Genomic DNA, 21667 nt, shown 5'->3' on the forward strand with positions numbered 1-21667 from the left:
CAGGTTGTCTGTTCATCATTCTAGATGTGTCCTCCTGGTCTCTTCTTTGAAGCATAAGCTCTTTGAGAGTCGAGATACTTCCTTCTCCTTGCTTCCCTTTGCTGCTCATCGAGGCACCGAGATGAGCTAAGTTTCATCCCTTCATCGTGATTCAGTGATTGCTCATTCGTGTTATCCGTAATCAAAACCGCTAATGACTAACATTTACCCTTTTCATAGTGCCTTGTAACAGATCTGTTAGAATATGTCCTCTGTCACTCATCTCTTCATTCATCTGTTCCTTCATTCTGTGATTATTTACTGAGTGGCCACTATGCCAGGTGCTGGGGCTCAAGGCTGAGGAACGAATGTGGCTCCTTCTCCAGGAAGCGTATGTTCTTGTTGGGGGTGGGGGACTGATGATAGACAAGTAAACCAACACAACTGTGTCATCACAAATTTGGCAAAGTGCTACGAAGGCAGTGATCGGGGTTCTGTGATCCAGAGTAAGAAAAGGATACGTCCCCAGAATGGGATGGTCAGGGCAGACCCGCCTGTCTAACATGAAAGCCAGGAACGAAAAGGTCAAGTGTAAGCAGGTGGGAGTGGCAACTTCCAGGGAGTAGAAGTGCCATGTGGCCAGCCTCTAGGTGGGGAATGGCTTGTCGTTTCTGGGCGCTGAATGGAGGCCAGGCCGGTGGGGCCAGCTCCTAGAGAAGGCGGGGGCACAGTGTTCATGCCATAGTGTTCCCCCAGCCGGGCTGTACAAATTTGATTCTAAGAGCAATCGGAAGCACTGATAATATTTAATTGTGAGCAAATATTCTTACTGTTTGTAGGGGTAAAGTAGACTTGGGAATCTCATCCAAGGAAACTGTTGTAAAGATGAGGAAATAATTGTGGCTTTGACTGGAGCGGTGGCAGCAGAAATGAAGCAGTGTTTGCGTTCAGGAAGCATTTTGAAGGTAGAATCTATTAATATCCACTGATTTGTTAGACATGGGGTTGGGCTTCCTGGTTGTACCAGGAAGCAACCAGGTACGTGGACCATTTGCCAAGACAGTGAAATCACGAGTTAATATTTAAGTGCCAGCATCAGCAAGAATGCCAGTATCGTGTAATCCGTTTCCCCCTTATTAATACTGCAAACTTCTGACATCTCCGTAGCTTTCTAGATCAAGTGACTTCATGGTCTAGCAGCTTGAAATGGTCCCGGAATGTTTCCTTTGGTTTCAAATATCTGATTTCCATAATGTGTGTATATCAAGGGTGTGGATTTCTTTATTCACATGTAACAAATGCTCAGCAGGCATATTCATATAAATACTGGTTCAGATCCAGAATTTGAAGCAACAGTCAACTAGCTAAATCACAGTGTTGCAGTAACCCCTCTTTCCTTAGATTTTTTTTGCATAGTCCTGTCTTGTTTGTTTTCCATTTTAATCCTCTCATCTTTCACCCTTTTCTAAACTTTCCCCGTGTTGCTGTGAGTTGTTCTCCATCTCTCGACTGCTGCCATTGCTTCCGTGTGTTTGAGTTTTTCCCTGGGGCTATTGTGTTTTCTTTCCAAGGTTTTCTGATGTCTATCGTATGAAGTTTGTATGACTAGAAAGAGACCATCGCAAACAAGGAATATCACTGTCTTCATTATCCTCTCTGCACCTGTTGATTAACATTATTAAATAACTTTTCTTTTTCTACCCTTCAAGTAGGATTGTAGATCCAAGTATATTTGCTCATTAGGTTCCAGTTGGGACCCCATGTTATTTCTCCAGTGTGGTTCATTTATTAATCTTTTAGTCATTTCAGAAACATTACTATTATTATTTTTATTACCTGTAGTACCATATTGCACAAAGCAGTATTCCCTTTGTCCTCCATGTTGCGGAGTCTCAATGTGCCCGTGAAGGGTTGAATCCAAGAATGTTAAAGTTTGTTTTCCAGCTCTGTAGCCTTTGCCATCGTGACTGATTTGGTTTGCATATTCTGCGAGTGGAATTTTCAAGAAACATTTACCTTAAGAGATCATTATTGATAGATTGACTTGTCAAAGCTCTAAAAGAGTTATGTTGATAGGAAGTGAAACTTTACCACAGGCTATCTAAAATAATTGCTTTTAGGGGCGCCTGGGTGGCGCAGTCGGTTAAGCGTCCGACTTCAGCCAGGTCACGATCTCGCGGTCCTTGAGTTCGAGCCCCGCGCCAGGCTCTGGGCTGATGGCTCGGAGCCTGGAGCCTGTTTCCGATTCTGTGTCTCCCTCTCTCTCTGCCCCTCCCCCGTTCATGCTCTGTCTCTCTCTGTCCCCAAAATAAATAAAAAACGTTGAAAAAAAAAATAAATAAAATAATTGCTTTTAGAGTTATAGCATTTTGCAGGAACAGGCAAAAGCTGAGAGGTTCCTAGGATTGAATGTGGAGTTTGGAATTCTTTGTATGTAGTGTGTGTTTATGTGGAGAGACCGAGGGGGTGGAGGGGAAGGGAGAGGCAGAGGAGAAAACGGGGGAATGAAAATCTTGGCTCATTTTTGGAATGTTTCTTGGAAAGCTGATGTCTGTACTGGCTGGAGTCTCAGCTGAAGATGGGTCTTTTCTACCTTGTGGTGTAAGATACCTTTCTGTCAGCGCTCACAGAACGGCATTGTGCTCTGTAAATTCACGCAGAAGTGCCCTTTCTAGTAATCTTTGTCTTAGCTTTGAGTCACAGACTTCTGTATTTTTACATAAGGAAATCAGACCCCTAAAACACTGTATCTGTTTTGGGATCACTTACAAAGGAACTCATTTGTAGATCTAGAAGTTGAATATCCATTGTTTCTTTACCTGGACTACAGTTCAGTTTTTGAGACTACAGTTCAGGTAACATTCAAGCTTTCTGTAGTCAGTATCCTGTTTACAAGCCAGATTTGATTCAAAATTTCAAGAACTTACATATTCACCTGTGTGTAACATGTATTATAACAAGACCCATACACCAGCCAACATCTGGCCTTGATGGGCCAGTTGGGAGGCCATGCCTGCATTGGTTGTCATGTTGGCTCCAAGTCTGGTATTTGGGTGATTTTAAAGATGACTTCCGGTTTTGTAAGAAGTTGGTAGTACATGTGATATGTTTATTCCTCAGAACTCAAGTTTAATAACCATTTAAAAAATATCCCTCACGTGGCATTGGCAATACTGAGAACCAGTTAGTCCCAGAACATTTCAAAAGCACAGAGTTCAAAATTTACAAGTGCTAAGTGATTTCCATTTTCTTTTCTTTTTCTTTAATTTTTTTTAGGAAGAGAGAGAGAGAGAGAGAGAGAGAGAGTACAAGTGGGGGAGGGGGCAGAGAGAGGAAGAGAGAGAATCTTAAACAGGCTGTGCAAGGAGCCCAACGCAGGGTTCCATCTCACAACCGTCAGATCATGACCTGAGCCAGAATCAAGAGTTGGACGCTTAACCAACTGAGCCACCCAGGGGCCCATGATTTCCATTTTCTTTTCTTTTTTTTTTTAATGTATTTTTGAAGGAGAGAGAGAGAGAGAGAGACGGAGCGTGAGCTGGGGAGGAGCAGAGAGAGAAGGAGACCCAGAATCCGAAGCAGGCTCCAGGCTCCGAGCTGTCAGCACAGAGCTCGACGCGGGGCTTGAACCCACGAACCGTGAGATCATGACCTGAGCCGAAGTCGGATGCTCGACCGACGGAGCCCCCCAGGGGCCCCATGATTTCCATTTTCTAAAGCCATCTTAAATGAAAGAATTTCAGATACTGATGGGTTTAATCTGGCTGTAATTTCTTTTGCTAGCATAGCACCTTCAACTTTTCAAATGCTTTGAGACAAATTCTCTTCCTAGCATGAGGCTTAAGAGCACAGATGTGGAGTCATACAGACCTCAGTTTGAATTTTGCTTTTCCCACTTATTAATTGATGTCCCTGGACTAGTTCCCTGACATCTAGTCTCTAAGCCTTCTTCTGTCCAAGTGGATAATAGTAGACTCTGATTGAGCCAGTAGTTGTGATAAATCGAAATAATACGTACCGATGGCTTAGCATAGTGTCTAGTATATAAAAGAACTCAATATTTGCTATTATCACTAATAATTATTAATCATAATAATATTAGTGGATACCACTTAATTATTAATATACAATAAATTGATTATTATTCATAAAAAGATTCCTCTTCCTTTTCCTCTGTTAGTACAACTATTTGGCTTACACAGCTGTCCTCTCATCTCCATTTTTAACAAATGAGGAAGCTAAGACCTGAGAGAAGAGTTATTTGATTTGCGCTGACATGGTTTATGAATCAGAATTTGGTTTTGTGGCAAACAATAGGCACTCCAGATAATTGTGGTTTGATTACTGTAGCTTTATCCTAAGCTTCGAAGTCAGCTAGAGTAATCCTCCCAGTTTGTCTCTTTTCCTCTTTCCAGCATTGTTTTGGGGTTTCTAGGTTCCTCGCATGTCGATACAAAGTATAGAGCCACCTTTGTCAATTTGTACAAAAAAATTATTTTCCTTTGTTTGTTCTCTATCTTAGGGGAGATTGCTCATTATTTCACTGGTAAATGTGAAGGTTTTCGGAGCACCTGGGTGTCTCCGTCGGTTCAGCATCCGACTTCCACTCAGGTATCTATCCCACGGTTCCTGAGTTCAAGCCCCGCATCGGGCTCTGTGTTGACAGCTTGGAGCCTGGAGCCTGCTTCGGATTCTGTGTCTCCCTCTCTCTCTGCCCCTCCCCTGCCGACACTCTGTCTCTGTCTCTCTCTCTCAAAAATAAAATAAACATTAAAATAAATGTGAAGGTTTTCATTTATGCCCTGTCAGATGGAGGAAATGACCTTCTATTTTAGTTTGCGGATAGTTTTTCCCCCTTTTACAAGTATTGAATGGACATTGATTTTTTGTCAAATGATTTTTGACACATCTGTTGAGGTAACTGACTTGTTTCATGTGCATGTGTGAAGAATTTGCGATCTGGCTTGGGTATAGTTTTATATTAATATTCATGAGGTCAAGATGGTCCATAGTGTTTTGAAATATTGTAGACACGAGCTCATTTTGTCAGTTTTTTCTATCAGGTAGGAAGAAAGAAGTCCTTCTCTGATGGGATCTGTTTCTCCCTCTGGCAATTTTTTTTTTTTCTTTCTTTCATGTATTCTAAAGTTCTCTTATTAGGTCTGCACATTGAGGGTTGTTATATCTTCCTGAGGGATTGTCCATTTTTTCACGTTGAATGTCCCTCCTTATGAGTCTCTCTTAGAGAACATGTAATTAGGTCCTGCTTTTTTTGTCAGTCTGACGATCTTTGCATTGTTAGTCATTTCTTTTCAATGCAATGATCAATAGGGTGGGATCCAAGTTTACCTTATTGCTATTTATTTTCTATTCATCTCCTATGTTCTAGGTTTTATTCTTTCTTTGGGAAAATTGAGTGTTTAGAAATTATTTTTTTCTCTTCAGTAGACTTTTTTAGCCATATCTTTGTTTTTTGCTGTTGTCTTTGGTTTTGTTTTGTTTTTTCTTTTTTTAAAAAAAATTTTTAATAACATTTATTCATTTTTGAGAGACAGAGACACAGAATGCGAGTGGGAGAGGGGCAGAGAGAGAAGGAGACACAGAATCTGAAGAAGGCTCCAGGCTCCGAGCTGTCAGCACAGAGCCTGATGGGGGGCTTGAACCCATGAACTATGAGATCATGACCTGGGCTGAAGTCAGACGCTCAACTGACTGAGCCACCCAGGCACCCCTTAATTTCTTATTTTTGTTTAGTGGTTGCTCTGGGCATTAAAGTAGCTAATGACAGTATAATTCTATCAACTTCCCTCCTCATTCTTTATTCTATTGTTGTTCTGTATTTTCCTGCTAAGTAGGTTATAACATCATAATTCAGTGTTGCTAATTTTGCTTTAAATAGCCAGTTGTTTTTAAATAAAGAAAAAAAAAGCTTAGCTAGCCCCAAATGTACCATTTCCAGTGCTCTTTATTTCTTCCTATAAACTTGAGTTTCTATCTGTTATCATTTATATTCTGCTTTAATAACACTTTCATATTTTTATAGTAAGGTAGATATGTTGGCAACAGATCCTCTCAGCTGTTGTTTACTAGAAAATGTCTTAATTAACTCCCATTATCTGAAGTTATTTTCCCTGGACATAGAATTCTTGGAGATAGGTTTATTCTTTCAGTACCTTAATGAGATCATTTTATTGTCTTTTGCCTCCATAGATCCTAATGAAAAGTCATCTGTGATTCTTTTCATTGTTCAGTGTATGTATTTTGTCTTTTCTTCTGGATACTTTTAATCTATTTTTTTTTTCAATCTAATTTTTGGTGATCAGTACTTTGACTATGATATACTTGCTTGTTTTCTTTGAATTTACCCTTGCCGGGGTTCGCTGAGCATTATTGTCTCTGGCTTATTTTTCTACCAAAGTGGGAAAAAACTCAGGCATCATAGCTACGGTCCAGACAGTAGAATGAATGAAGGGAGAAGATGAAGTTGCATGCCAACTCTCTTCTAAGGACGTTTCTCAGAAGCAACCTCAAGAGGTTTCCATGTATATCCCATTATCCAGAATGTAGGTGCAGGCTCACGTCTAGCTGCAGAAGAGGCAGGTGGATGTAGCCATTATTCTGTGCAGCTTTGTGACCAGCTGCACAATTGCAGTGAAAGCAGAGGAGACAGATATCGGAGACAGCAAGCCCTTTGTGCTGCACGTCCTCTGCTACAACAGGCCCTTTTCTGCCAGCCAGCAAGTGACAGAGCTCTGACAGATCCTGGATTACGTGTTTTCACATCCTCGGCCCTTCTGCTGCACCCCAGACCTCGAGCGTTACAGCAACAAGTACCAGTCAGAAGCTTGGATTTTGGAATCAGACTGCCTAAGCCCAATCTCATCCCTGCCATTTACTAGCTGTGTAATGTTGGCAAGTTACTTGGTCTTTCTGTGCCTCTGTTTACCCATTTGAAAAGGAAATAATAGTACTTAGCTCATAGAATTCGTACCAGGGTTAAATGAGTTATTTTAGCTAAAACACTTGGAACGGTGCCTGGTATGGACAAGTGTTTTCCATTCACAGACACTGTTTCAGCAGATTGCCCTTTTGAGCCTGTGCAGAAATGCTGCCGGAGATGGCCCTGCCTCTCACCTCTTCCCTCAACTGTTTGCTCTAGGACCCCACCTCCACTTGTCAGCCTTACTGGACGACCCAATAGCTGCGCACGTGTTTTGAGATCAGCATGTGAACACCACTCGATTCCAAAACGCTCCCTCTTGGTTATATCCAGGGACTCCACCCTGAAGGATTCATGCACATGTGAAGTTCTATTATGTTGCAGAGATCGGCTGACAGGCCGGCCTCACTCCCGTGCCCTGACCACAGACTCTGGGTGTACAGGCAATTTGGAATTTCCCCAGAACCACTGCTTAAAGGAAGGTGAATCCAACATTTATTGAGCCCCACCTGCCATCCTATTTAATCCTACGCAGCAGGGGTCATCCTTATTTCTTATGTAAGAAAATTAAAGCACAGAATGATTAAGTACTTTGCCCAAGGTCACACAGCTAGTAAGAAGATTCAAACTTTGGTTTCCTGGCTTTGCGTTTCTTGTGCTATGCAACTTTGTCTTTTTCTCTCGTGGGAAGGTCCTTTAAGAGGTGGCTAGGGAAGATGTGAGTCATTTACAAAGGATGTCATGTCATTAAGAGGATGACAATTGCTTAGGTGATGGAAATGGAGAATTTTCTGGTCAAAGCAATGGTGTCTTAGCTTGGGCTTCTATGACAATACCATAGACGGTTGGCTTAAACAATAGACATTTACTTCTTATAGTAATGGTGGCTGAAAATCGGAGATCAGGGTGACAGCACGGTCAGGTTCTAGTGAGGACTCTCTTCCAGACACTGGCCTCAAGTGTTAGCATCCACACCTGTGAATTTGGTTCCCATCTGTATGCGTCTGACCCCTACTCCATGTCCTCTGCATCATCTCTCTTTCCCTGAGCACTAGATCTGTAGTCAAGTGAGTCCTGAACAACCAGGAAAGTGCCTCAGCTCAACACGCACAAAGCTGACTTCATCACTCTGCACTGGGAGTCTCCTTCTTGTTTACCATTGCAGTTGGTAACAACACCATCCACACTGTGCCCCAGTCTGGAAACACATGATAATTATAGCTGCTTCTTACTGAACGCTTATTATTTGCCAGTCACTGTGCCAACTGTTTTCCAGAGTTCTTCATTTAAGCTTCATAAAAACCATATGTTGTAGGCATTATCATCCCCATTCCATGAATACAGAAACATGAGGTCAAGATGATTAAGGACTTGCCCACGGTCCCACAGTTACTAGTGGGCAGAGATGGTATTCAGCCTCAGTTCCCTTTGGCTCCAAAGCCTGTGCTTAACGTTAGGTCACACAGAGAAGGCGCATATACAGGGGCCCACAGACATGTTTTACTTGCCCGAGAAACGACTTACCAACAGCATTTTAATGTGTATTTATTTTTGAGAGAGAGAGAGAGAGCGCTCCAGAGTGTGAGTGGCAGAGGGGCAGAGAGAGAGGGAGACACAGAATCTGAAGCAGGCTCCAGGCTCTGAGCTGTCACAGGGTTCGAGCCCACAAGCCAGGAGATCATGACCTGAGCCAAAGTCGGGTACTTAACTGACTGAGCCACCCAGGCGCCCCCCTCCCCCGACTTACCGACATTTTAAAATAGGAGGGGTTCAAACAAGAATCAAGATTTCAGATATTTCTTGAACATTCAGAAGATCTGGCAACTGGATCCACCTTCCAAATGGCACGGTTGGCCTCAGGTGAGTGACAGCCACCCACTTTGGAATGCACTCCAGGAGCACGCGTGCCGCGGCTTGCCACCGTCCCTCCCGCTCCTTGCTGTCTCTCTTCCAACAGCCCCACTTCCTTCATCAACACTACCTGCCTGACCCCTGCTGACTTTTGAATTTTTGGCTCCTGTTACCTGGTTTCTCTTCTCTTTCTTTCCCCCGCCATCTAATTGGTGCCTGAACTGGCGGTGTTGCTTGTAAAAGCATTTATTGTCGGTCTCACATTCTTCATCCCTATTGCTGCAAATTGTTCCTCATAACCTCTCACCCCAATTACGCCGGCAAACACCTGGTTTCCTGTCTCCGGTCTTGACCACCACTAATTCGCCGTCCACACTGCTTGCAATTAGGGATATCAACAAAACGTGAATAGATGACGTCCTGTGGCTTCAGAATGAGAGGCGCCCTCGTTACTGAGGCACCCAGGACGGTTTGTGCTCCGGCCTCTGACCAGTGCCCTCATTTATGTTGACTTTCCCACACTCCTCTTGGCCTTATTGAGATATGGGCTCGCCCCAGTCACGACCCTTCGCATCTCCTTGCGTATTTACTATCTTTCTTTCTCCTTGGGATATTCTATGTGGATTATGTAAATATCTGTAATGGAGTATATGGACTTGAATCTCGTGATTGCCTTTCTAAACTTTGTGTTGTTGCTTTTTTTTAATTGTGACTTGATCGATCAGTCTCCTATTTCTTTCTCCGTCAAGGTACACACAGACAGGATAGAAAACATGAGTCTTGGTTGTGTTTTTAGATCCCGACGGCTTAATTGGCCCATTGCTGATTTCTGTGCAGTGGAGCAAGTAGTAAGAGCTCAGGCGTTGAATCCCAGCTCTGCCCTCTACTAGCTACATAGACCTCCCCAGGCTACTTCGTGTTTCTAATGTCTCATCATTAAGTAGGGTTACTAAGAGTTCTTTTATCATACAGTTAGGGCGGGCTTAGATGACATAATGCACGTAAAGGCTTAGCACCAACTGTGCACGTGAGCCCCCAGTGGATGTCATCTGTTGATTATTATCACCATTTTTATTGAATTCATTTATTCCGCATTAGATCAGGAGCGGTTTTGGGAGTTTTGCTACATATCCTTTTAGAACTCACAACAACTTTATGAAGAACATAATTTCAGCTCTTTTCTGGCGGAGGCAGCAGGTTAGAGAGGTCAGGCTTGCCTTGGTCGCTGTTTGTCCTATGGCAATACGTATTAAGTATCTCCTTTTCAGTCAGTAAAATGGAACACGTCTCATGAAAGATGGAGTTATATTCCACTCTAGGCCATGAAGGGACTCCTTGGGGAGTTCAAGGGTTATTAAAACTGATGCAGTACATTTTTAATATGATCTCTAAAATTTTAAAAAAAAACTACTGGGAACTTTATAAAATGTTGAATAGTATTGGATTTTGAAAAAAAAAAATTTCTATTCTGTTTGGAAAACTACCAGGTTGATTATGCCTATGTATGAGGGATGCTTCAGATAATTAAGTCTGGGAGCTATTTTTGTTTGTTTAATATATTCACCATGTCTTTAACGGTAACAACAGAAATTGCCAGCATTGCTAGGAGTTCTGCGTGAAGATGGGGAAATACAAACTTAAATGTAGACAAGAAAAGTTGAAGAGAATATTGGAATAAAAACTATTAGTAAAATTATTTAACTTTTGTTTCTAAAATTTGAACAACCTTCATTTAATTTTCAAGCTGCTCTTAAACTGGTAGAGGAAGGCTAGGTTTTACTAAAGCATTGTCAAGTCTCTGCATGGACACACAAACCTACAGACCCACATATATGTACATACATTTTTTTAAATTGAGAAATACTGAAACATACATACAGAAAACAGAATAGAAATCACCCACATAATTAGCACATTTATTTTATTTATATATATTTTAAAGTTTATTAATTGGGGTGCCTGGGTAGCTCAGTCGGTTAAGTATCCGACTTCAGCTTAGGTCATGATATAGCAGTTCGTGGGTTCAAACCCCGCGTTGGGCTCTGTGCTGACAGCTCAGAGCCTGGAGCCTGCTTTGGATTCTGTGTCTCTCTCTCTCTCTGCCCCTCCCCTGCTCATGCTCTGTCTCTCAAAAATAAATAAATGTCAAAAAAAAAAGTTTATTTATTTTAGAAGGAGGGCATGAGTGTATGCAGGGAAGGAGCAAAGGGAGAGGGAGAGAGAATCCCAGGCTGGCTCCGCACTGTCAGCACAGAGCATGACTCGGCTTGAACTCACGAACCGTGAGATCATGACCTAAGTGGAAATCAAGAGTTGGACGCTCAACGACTAAAGCACCCAGGTGCCCCCACAATTAGCACGTTTAATATTTTTAAAAATTTTAATGCTTTATTAAGGTACAATTTAGATATCATAAATTTCATTCATCTTAGGTATATAACTCAATGCATTTTAGTAAATGTATCACCGCAATGCAATATTGGAACATTTACATCAACCCCAAAGACTGCTCATGGCCAAAGTCAGTCCCTCTTCCCACCCAGCCCCAGGCAAGCACCGATCTGTTTTCTGTCTAGATTTGTTTTTTCTGGACATTTCTTATAAGTGGAGTCACACAATATGTGTTGGGTTTTTTTAATGTTTATTTATTTATTTTTGAGAGAGAGAGAGTGTGTGAGCAAGCCTGGGGGTGGGGGCAGAGAGACAGAATCCCAAGCAGGCTCCACACTGCCAATGCAAAGCCCAAGCCAGGGCTCATCCCCACAAACTGTGAGATCATGATCTGAGCCAAAATCAAGAGTCGGAAGCTCAACTGACTGAGCTGCCTAGGTGCCCCTTGCCCCTGTGTGTTGTTTTTTTAACTGCTTTCTCTTAGCTGGTGTCATTTTTTGAGGTGCAGCCACACTGTAGCAGGAGTAGAAGCTTAGCTCCCTTTTACTGCTGAGTAATATCCCATTCTGTGGATACAACAACAGCTTATCCATTATGGTAACCAGCTTGAAAAAAGGTGTATATTCAAGAAACCGCTAACCGTGGCTGCTTCTAGAGAAAAGAATGGGGTGTGAGGGATATTGGTGGGAGATTTTTTTCATTGTTTACTTTTTTATATGGGTTTAACTTTTTAAATTCAGAATTATATCTTTTTTGAAGCAAAGCAAGGGATGTCTTTCCCCCAGCAATGTGTATGAAATAAGAGAAAGCCCTCCACTTACCCCAATCCCACTTTCCTGAAGGTAATCATCATTAATTTATGTTTGGCATCTTTCTAGACTCTACAGACACACACATACATATACACCTGTTTACTTGTAAATACTTTCATGTCCCCGTATGTCTGTACATCTAAGTAGTCCTGTGTCTTACATTTCAACAAACTGGAAACACGAGCTTAATATTTTAACCCACGCTCCGCAAAGCTAAGAGAACCTGCCTTACCCGGGTCGTTGGGTGATCCGAACGCGGAAGCCATTAAATGCATTGATCAGTTCACAGTGGGGGAGAAGTGAAGAAGTGTGGACCCGGTCTCCTAGCAATTCTGTGTGAACACAGTTTAATTTTTATTTTTTTAATCCTTCCCGGGGTCTGTGTTTTCCGGCAGGGTACTTCGGATCGGCCTGCGAAGAAAAGGTGGACCCGTGCGCCTCGTCACCGTGTCAGAACAACGGCACCTGCCACGCGGACGGCGTGCACTTCACCTGCAGTTGCAGCGCGGGCTTCACGGGGCCCACGTGCGCCCAGCTGGTGGACTTCTGTGCTCTCAGCCCCTGCGCGCACGGCACCTGCCGCAGCGTGGGCACCAGCTACAAATGCCTCTGTGACCCAGGTGGGTTCCCTCGTGCACCGCAGGTCTTTTCTGTCTCCAGTCTCAGACTTGTAACTCGTCATTTGCATCCGAGCAGACGTTGGCTCGTCGAGTGCGTTCGCTCGTACGTGTAACTGAACGCCGCTCGTTTAGGACACACTTTCTCTTTAGGCTTATGGTTGGCAGGGCTCGTGTTTTTTTCTTTGTTTTTTGTTTTTTGTGTGTTTTTTTTTTTTCAGTTAATTGTTTTTATTTATTTTTTTCATTTTTTAAATATAATTTATTGTCACACTGGCTTCGATACAGCACCCAGTGCTCATCCCAACCAGTGCCCTCCAAAAAACACCCTCTCCCTCTTCGTGAGCAGTTCACAGTCATTGCGGAAAAGTAAGAAAACCCAAGTAAGCAAAATGAGGAAAATTAAAAACAGGCTTAATCTCATAACAGCTTAATTATTTTTGAACGATTTACTAGAGGTCACTCCAGAGCTTTTACTGGATTCTGTGTCGTTTAATACTGTGTTCTTAGGTTAATGGAGAGTGTTTTTCCATCCTAATAGGCATAAAAAACAGGACGCAATCCATTTAGAATTTTCTCATCTATTTAAATTCTTCCTCTGTGCACAGTATGTGTCATGGGACCTGTGACGCCCTGTGCAAATGTGTGAAAATCCCATCATTTATTTTCCAAAGATCCTCTGCATTTGACTGATTTTTTATTATTGTACATTTTGCTACTCCGAAGTCAGAGCGGGTCACCAGTCAAAATGTGTATCCGCACAACCTACCTGTGTGGTCTGGAAAGAACACACGTGGGCAGCTCTTCTGTGTCCCTTCTCTCCTGCCTGCGTCTCCACACGTGCATGAGCTAGCCCTACAGAAGCGTGATTCCTCTCATAGGCGCCTGCCCGTCGGCATGGCAGCCACTTCCCCGGTTTTGCTTGAGTCCTGGTTCTACTCGTGCTTTCCGCCCAGATGCCTGCTCCCTGTCACCCCGTTTCACCCATCATCTTCTCCTGGGCTGAATCAGCTTTCTGCCCCCTGAAGTCCAACAGTCGGGGCACCTGGGTGGCTCAGTCGGTTAAGCACCTGCCTTCAGCTCAGGTCATGATCTCTCCGTCTGTGAGTTCGAGCCCCCCATCGGGCTCTGTGCGGACAGCTCAGAGCCTGGAGCCCGCTTCGGATTCTGTGTCTCCCTCTCTCTCTGCCCCTCCCTGGCTCGTATTCTGTCTCTCTCTTTCTGTCTCAACAATAAACATTTAAAAAAATTATGAAGTTCAACAGTCACCTTCAATATCACTTGTCTGGTCTTTAAAACATATTAATTGTGTTTGCATGTGTCTCTCTCCCCACTGGGGGTAGGAGGAAGTTATTTTATCAGTAACCTTGTAGCAGCCCCAAACCGCCATGTAGTGAGCACGAATCTTCCTAGGTTTTTGGTGTTTCACATGTCTGGTCCTTTCAGTGCCCTCCCTGCAAGGTAGATGGCGTCAAGCCACATCTATTAAATGCCTCCTGTTTGCTTCAGTCATATCCCGGTGGCCACATACCCAGAAGGGGACTGAATGCAGATTCCAACCCAGGGGCCGTGGCTCCATGCCCAGAACATGCTAGGGGCACATCTCATACTCATGAGTCAATGCAAGGAATTAGTAGGAATTGCAACTAAGCATGGAGGGGGGTTGAAAAACCTTTCTCATGTAAACTTCTAGTCCTCTGGTTTTCTTCTAAAACATTTTTTTTAATGTTTATTTATATTTGAGAGAGAGAGAGAGAGAGAGAGCGCCAGTGTGAGCAGGGGATGGGCAAAGAGAGAGAGGGAGACACAGAATATGAAGCAGGCCCAGGCTCTGAGCTGTCAACACAGAGCCCGATGCAAGACTCAAACTCATGAGCCATGAGATCATGACCTGAGCCCGAGTCGGACTCTTAACCGACTGAGCCACACAGGCTGCCCTAGTTCTCTGGTTTTCTAAGAAATCATGGGATTGACATTTTATGCGATGACATTATATATATATGATGATGTACATAGGTAACGGAGAGAAAAACAGTACATATTTGGAGAGAACAAAAGCGAAATATTGAGAGATAGTGACTGACTTTAAATCGGCTCATGTAATTGTGAGAACTGGCAGGTTTTAAATCTTTAGTGCAAGCTGTCAGGCTGAAAACTCAGGCAGAGTGTCTGTGTTACAGCCTTCTCAAGAAACATCAGTCTTTGCATTTAGGCCTTCAGCTGGATCCATTGATCCAATTCTGACGATCCGATGATCCAATTCTCATCGACTGGATGAGACCCTCTGGCATCTTGGAGGGTAATCACTTGACTCAAAGTCTGCTGCTTTTTAAAATACTAATCTCATCCAAAAAGTACCTTCACAGCAACTTTGTGTTTGACAAAATATTTGGGTGCTGTGGCTTAGCCAAGTTAACACGCGAAATTAACTATCACAGTAACATTTTTGGGTTTCCCATTAAACGTTGAGGTGAAGAAGGTTCTCCACTTCTGTGGATGCCATGAGATGCCTTTTCTGTGCTTAACACCCGTGCTATCCTGTCAGAGCCCTGGTGGAAATGGGAATGGCTTTCCCAGTGGAGGGCCAGTTTTCTTCCACATGCATGGCAGTGTGTGTGTGCCGTGGAATGGGCCATGCCGAGGAGGAAGCCCCGTGGTACTCTTGCCTGCTGGGAGTACAGAGCTCCGAGACCACTGGCCTTGCAAACAGAGCAAGCACCTATTGTGCCGGGAAGAACAGTGTCACTCATGCCGTGACTCACCGGTGTGCCGCTCCCAGCCCTGAGCAGGTCAGAACACAGCCTGCGATTCCCCTCGCCAGCCAGCGGGAGCAGGATCTCTCCGTCAGGATCTTCCTCAGTAGTTCATTCCCAGTCTCCCGAGCATTCTGCTTCCTGCAGGGAAGGAAAAATCAAACATTACCAACCCAGAAACCAGCCTTGTTTTTCCCTCCTCTTCTCCTCAGACTTCCTTTCTTAATCATATTAAAATTTTCTACTTAGTTGGCTTACTTTTATGTTTGTTTGTTTATTTATTTATTCATTTGTTTATTGTTAGAGAGAGAGAGAGAGTGCAGGGTAGAGGGGCAGAAGGAGACAGAGAGAGAGAGAATGAGAGAGAGAGAGAGAGAGAGAGAGAGAGAGAGAGAGAGAGAGAATCTTAAGCAGTTTCCATGCTCAGCATGGAGCCTGACACAGGGCTTGATCCCATGACCCTGGGATCATGACCTGAGCCAAAAATCAAGAGTTGGATGCTCAATCTACTGAGCCACCCAGGATCTCCTAGTTGGCTTATTTGTCACACTTTAAATGGAATGTAGTTACTTAATGATAAATGCTACTTTGTGTGGCTTGATAGTATTAAAATGTTGTTTAATACTATGGGGTAGAGTTTATCAGCATGTAAGAGGGGGCTTACATGGGTCCTAAACAGAAAATAGATTTCCTGGTCTTTTCTCTTTCCACACTGGGAAGTGAGAACCTGTCTGTGAGATCCCCTCCCATTGACTCTCACCACAGGAAACTGACAGGACATCTCTGGGCCACAGTTTTTGTTTTTATGAATAGCATCTTAGATGCTCATCATCTCAACTGCACTTGTTGTCACAGCCTAGGTGGGGACAAGTTGCTGACTGTGGTCTGCTGTGTGTGTGAGGGCATTAAATGCGAGGCATGTGACACATTTCCTGGCATGGAGTAGCTAAGAGCTCTTCCCCTTTCTTTCCATCCATGGACATTCCAGCATTTCCTCTTAAGCCGCGGAAGGGTAAAGTGTCTCCTGTTTAAATACCACTTTCTCCTCCTGCTTTCTACTCACACTTCCTTCATGGCCAGCTGGAGCATTTAGCTTGGTAATAGTGGATGTCTAGCCACTGAACGAAGAAGCATGTATTGCCTTCCATGGTTCCTTCAGTTATTAGGCGGTGTCCCCGGGGTAGAGCCTTGAAGTTCTGTCAGAGTGTTCTCTCATCGGACTTGGGAGATAAAATTGCTTTCAGAGGGTTTGCTTCCTCAGATCATTAGGTGACATTGTGTGAAATAAAAAAGGCATCTTAACATCTGGCAAGAATTTACATTTTAAGAGGTGAAAATGACAATTCTCTGAATGTGAAATTTTTAGTCTTAATCTTTTGGAGCATGTAATTGCTTTACCACTAGTTTGCATAATAGAAGAATCTCGTGAGAATAGGTGAAATTGGGTGTCTAGCTGAAAAGCAGCAATCCTGATCATCTTTATAGAGAGCAAACCGATCCCATTTCATAAAATGACAGCAGATTGAAATCATGTCAGGTTGATAATTAGTTCCCATCTGACAAAATGCCTTTTGGGTGACTGCAAATCAGACTTGCCAGGTGCTTTGTTTTCAAACCTCATTTTTAGCTTATCAGGCGAGGGATTTCTGATGGGATTTTAATATTAAATAATAAAATGTCAGCGCTGAGTAATCACTGAAATATTATCTTGCGGTGACAATGTTAAGTGATAGGCCACACGTGCTCTAAAAAAATTGCAAATTGAAATCTCCCGAAGACCGGAGAAGGTGAGAGCGTGGAGCCCTGCAAACACTGTAGCAGGTGCCACGGTGGAAGGAACTTGTCGGGGGGCGTGCTATTGTCCTTGCAGGTGGGAGCCGTGGGGTCTCATGTGTTCTCAGTGCCATGGTGGCATCTGGAGATGCCATTTGGATGATGACCAACACTGGAAGGAATCCCTGGTTGGAGATGGTTTGCCCGAATTCATCAGTCTTGCCCCTGTCTCATGAAATTGTGTTATTACTCTGACCTTGTTAGTTGAACTGAATTAACCGTGCCATTACAGAGTGTGCCTTAAGTTACTATTTAAGGAATTTAAAATATAAGGCATCAGAGGATTTTTACATGGAAAAAACCAGTTTTTTTTAAAAAACGTTTTAACGTTTATTTATTTTTAAGAGAGAGACACAGAGCACGAGCTGGGGAGGCGCAAAGAGAGAGGGAGACACAGGATCCAAAGCAGGCCCCAGGCTCTGAGCTGTCAGCACAGAGCCCGACGTGGGGCTCAAACCCACAAACCGTGAGATCATGACCTGAGCCAAAGTTGGACGCCTAATCGTCTGAGCCACCCAGGCGCCCCTCAAGTATCAGTTTTTATCTCGGATGCTAATTGACTGTCACAAATGAGACCGGGGACAACTTGCCAATCATGTGTCTCTGCTGATTTTTCTCTACCAGAGGGTGGGTAACTCATTTAGATCATCCAGACTGTAAAAGAAAGAACGTTTAGACTTTTTTCCAAATAAAAAAATTTTGAAGGAAATTGTAGGAATTTCAGGTGCTGCTTTTCCTACTTTCTGCAGATGCCTCACGTGTGGGCTGCATCTCTGGTCTCTGTGGCCCGAAAGACAGCTGGTGCTGCTCCCTCGAAAGTCACACTTGTCAGTATCAGCACTCTGATGGTGTCTTCCGGAAACACAGTCTAAGATAAGACTTAGCGCCTAGGATTTTCATAGCAGCTCAATAGCAATAAAGAAAAAAAGAAGCACACCTACAAGATATGAAGACATTTAGCTCGCTAATGAGTGTGTAATTGCATTTAGATTCTTGGATAAGTGCAGTGGACAACTTTCATCTTTTATGAACCAGAAAGCTTTATTTATTAGGTTCACTAAGATGAAGACAATTCTTGTGTTTAAGAAGCTCCAGGGGATTCCTGATCTACATATCACAGATTCCTGAGAATTATTGACTGTATACCTTAAGGTATCTCCTTTCTCCACATCCCAACCCAGTGGGCCAGTACCGTGCCCTTCCTTTGTTATATCTCAAAATGTGATATCTGCCCTCAACGCTGGCATACCAACTAGGATCGTGTCTACCTAGCTAAGAGCTGTAGTAATGCTGCATAATCTGTACTCTTCCTAAGGAAAACATTTAAGTCTCTACATTGACATCGTGGTGGCAGTAAGAAGAGAAGATGTCCCACTGACATCTGGGAGCTTGTCGGGCAATTACAGGTAGGCCTTCGAGGTGTTAGGAGCTGGCTGAGTGCTGTGCTCACAGCTGGGCCATTGTGTCTCCTGTTGGACACAGGCCCATAAATGGTCCCATGGAAACTGACGTCAGACGTGGTCACTAACAGGCCATGATAAAGTGAGACAGACCAGACCATCTCATAATTCTGAGTACAGACAAAACCAAAGTCACCATGCAATCCACAAAATACCACAACTTCTCTTCTTTCACAGATAAATTGAGGCCAGCCATTTCTTTATTAATTACAGCTTTAGCCTTGACCTAGCTTGCCCTTGACATAGATAAGATTCATTGAGATACTCAAACATAGAACTGCTCCTGCTTTGTGACAGCACCCACTCTAGAGTGAATCCCCCCCAAATCGTCCAACTAGAGTTCAGATCCTGTAAGTAGCACCTAACCCCCTTTTATTGAGACACCTCATGGTTCCCCTGATGTGCGTTCTACCTTGCTGCAATGAATAATAGACCCAGCTTGTTCAGCTACAGGTGTATCTTTGGTAGCCTTTAGTTGAAGAGCACTGACAGTGCTTAATTGACTGAAATGTTCAAAATATCAAAGGTTCAGTCGGTCAAAGTTTTGTATTAACAACAGCTCAGTCACAGCTTCCTGGACAGAGAGATATTGTGGATTTATACATGGGGGGAAGGACACTATGGAACACGGGCCCGGGGGGGGGGGGTGTGGGACGGGGAGGAGAGGGGAAGTTCAGAGAACAGGAGATGCACTTGGCTGCAGAATAAGATGCACTAGGGACAGTAATGAGTGGTGAGGCTGAAGTGCTCACTGGGGCACACGGAGAATCTAGACGCTGACTTTGGAACGTGAAGACTTGCAGACATTTTGCATTGTATGCGAACTGACCTGCGTTTTAGAAAGGTTATTCTGATAGAATAGGGAGATCTCTGGGAAGAATGGATAGTTCTAGGAAGAATGGGGAAGAAAGATTATTCTGGTAGAATTCGATATTACAGATAGAATTACAGTCCAGAAGGGCTGGTAAGGCAGCAGGTGAGTCAGGAAGCTTAGGCAGGTGGAAATGAGGACTTAAACTTGTGGCTGTGGGAAGGAAAGATTGGACCTAAAATCTAGTCGACAGGTTGACTCATCAGAGTTCGGATATCCGCCGAAGGCAGGGAACAATGTTCTGAATGGAGTCGAAGGTACCTCTCCGGCTTTAACTTGGGAAACTCAGAGTAATAGGGAGATGTGCAGAAGGAGCCTGTTTTGGTACACAGGCCAACAAAGGTGGATGTGCTATTAGGGAGTTGTTACCTAAGCCTGGGACTGGGTGAAGAGACTGAAACGAGAGGAACGAGGATGGGCTCCGGGGGTATCGGTGCTAGAGAAAGTCAAGACAACTACTCCAACTGTTGGGGGTGGGAGAAGGGGGCAGTTGGGGGGTTGTGGGAGAATTTGCAGGGAGGGGGCTGAAGCATCGGCAGCAGAGGCTGGCGGAGGCATCACTGAGCTGGGAGGGACACCGGGTGAGCAGCTCACCTGGGGACATTAGTGGGGGTGGGAGGAGAGGGCACTGCCCAGGGTGTGAGGAACGAGGCCACTGTGGGCCCAGGGAGAAACTGAGTCAGACTTGCCCACACCACAGGAGGCTGAGGAGCCTGCCCCAGTGGCGTCCACAGCTGTGGCCACGGCCATTCTTCGTCTCCATTTTGTTTTGATTTTAATTTGGGGGGCATTCAGGGAGAATTAGTGCTATTTGCCTTCTTTAGGCCAGTGCCCTGAGGGATCAATAGAAGGAGAGAAAAGGACACTAGTAATGAGTAAAGAGCACTTCACTGGTGGAGCATATGGAATTTTTATGAGATTTTTGACGTTAAAAATCTATTCACAAGGCTGCTTTTTAACCTCGCTTTACATGGCTAATCCATATGTAGGAAAGCGTTGATGAGCTGGCCTTTAATTATGGTGGATTTCTGTTCCTTCTGCTCCCACTGCTCCGCTTAAAATTCAAATAGCTGAGAGCTCATTCGTGGCTGAACTATTGTCGAAAAAGAATGAGATTTACCTACTGGCAGTAGGTTTTAGAATAGTCTGGGAGGACAGCAGACAGTGTTTTACATCATCTGACCTGGAACGCAGGTTAGAAATGGCAGCTGGTAACAGCTTGGTCACTAAGCAGTGCCTTTCCGAGGATGGCTCTCTTTGAAGCAGTGCCAGCATGTAATTTCAGGAACTTTTCATAAAGTTCACGGCCATTGGGGTCAGATGGGGATGTACTTGAAACTATTCCGTAACTAAGCCACTGACTGTTATTTTATTTTGTGGTTGGGAGTTACTCTGATCCGATTGCTACTATTTTGGGGCTTGCTGAGAGTCTGGGCATCTGAAAGGTAGAATTGAAAGTCGGCACCCTTGCCTCTCTTACCAGCTGTGATGGGAAGGGGCCTGGCTAAGAGTTGAACAGAGCCGAATTCAAGCCCCAGCTTTGTCACTGAACAGTTGTGCAGTCGGTCTCTGTTGGCCTTAGTTTCCTCTTCGACAAAATGGGGATAAGCCACAAAGCTCAAATGAGGTGATGCATATGATCGTGCACTTTGAAACCTATAAAACAATGAAGCAGCCACGAAAATGTCAGCTATGCCTTTTTCCGGGGAAGATTGGTGAGGAATTATTAAATCTGTGCTGGGATTCTTTTCATATGAAGTTCAAGGCTAGAGTTGGAGTAGACGTGGGATCCGTCTTCATGGCCATAGTGGATACAGGTCCACTTATAGGATTCAGTGATTGCTTGCGGCCTTGGCTCTCGGTGGCTGCGGTGATAAACATTTAAGTGTCTGGTGCTGGGCGGAGCTCTTTAAGTGGAATGGTCACTTGGATCCCATAGTCCTTAAGTAGTGGGACCATGGTGGTTGTCATTTCTGGGCCCGAGATGACAGAGCTAGTTAAGGATGAAGCTGGGGTTGAATCTGGGCAAGTGGGATCCAGACCCCAGGAAATGGGGTCAAAGTCTGTGGCTTTGACTCACCACTGGTACCTAAGGACTGAACAGTGAAATATTTTAACCAGATTTTCTAAGCGGTAGTTGTCTTAATAGCTACCTCAAAA

General features: G+C 43.9%; 1 protein-coding gene across 1 annotated transcript in view; it reads left to right on the forward strand.

Moving 5' to 3' along the window:
* Positions 1–21667, forward strand: part of DNER (delta/notch like EGF repeat containing) — a 322578-nt gene that overhangs the window by 242776 nt on the left and 58135 nt on the right. The window contains exon 11 of the mRNA XM_040450346.1: positions 12369–12593. Coding sequence (XP_040306280.1) covers positions 12369–12593 — 225 coding nt within the window. The remainder of the gene's footprint in view (positions 1–12368; positions 12594–21667) is intronic.

The sequence above is a fragment of the Herpailurus yagouaroundi genome, unplaced genomic scaffold (assembly GCF_014898765.1).
Source record: "Herpailurus yagouaroundi ecotype Mexico unplaced genomic scaffold, PumYag 202, whole genome shotgun sequence".
NCBI lineage: Eukaryota > Metazoa > Chordata > Mammalia > Carnivora > Felidae > Herpailurus > Herpailurus yagouaroundi.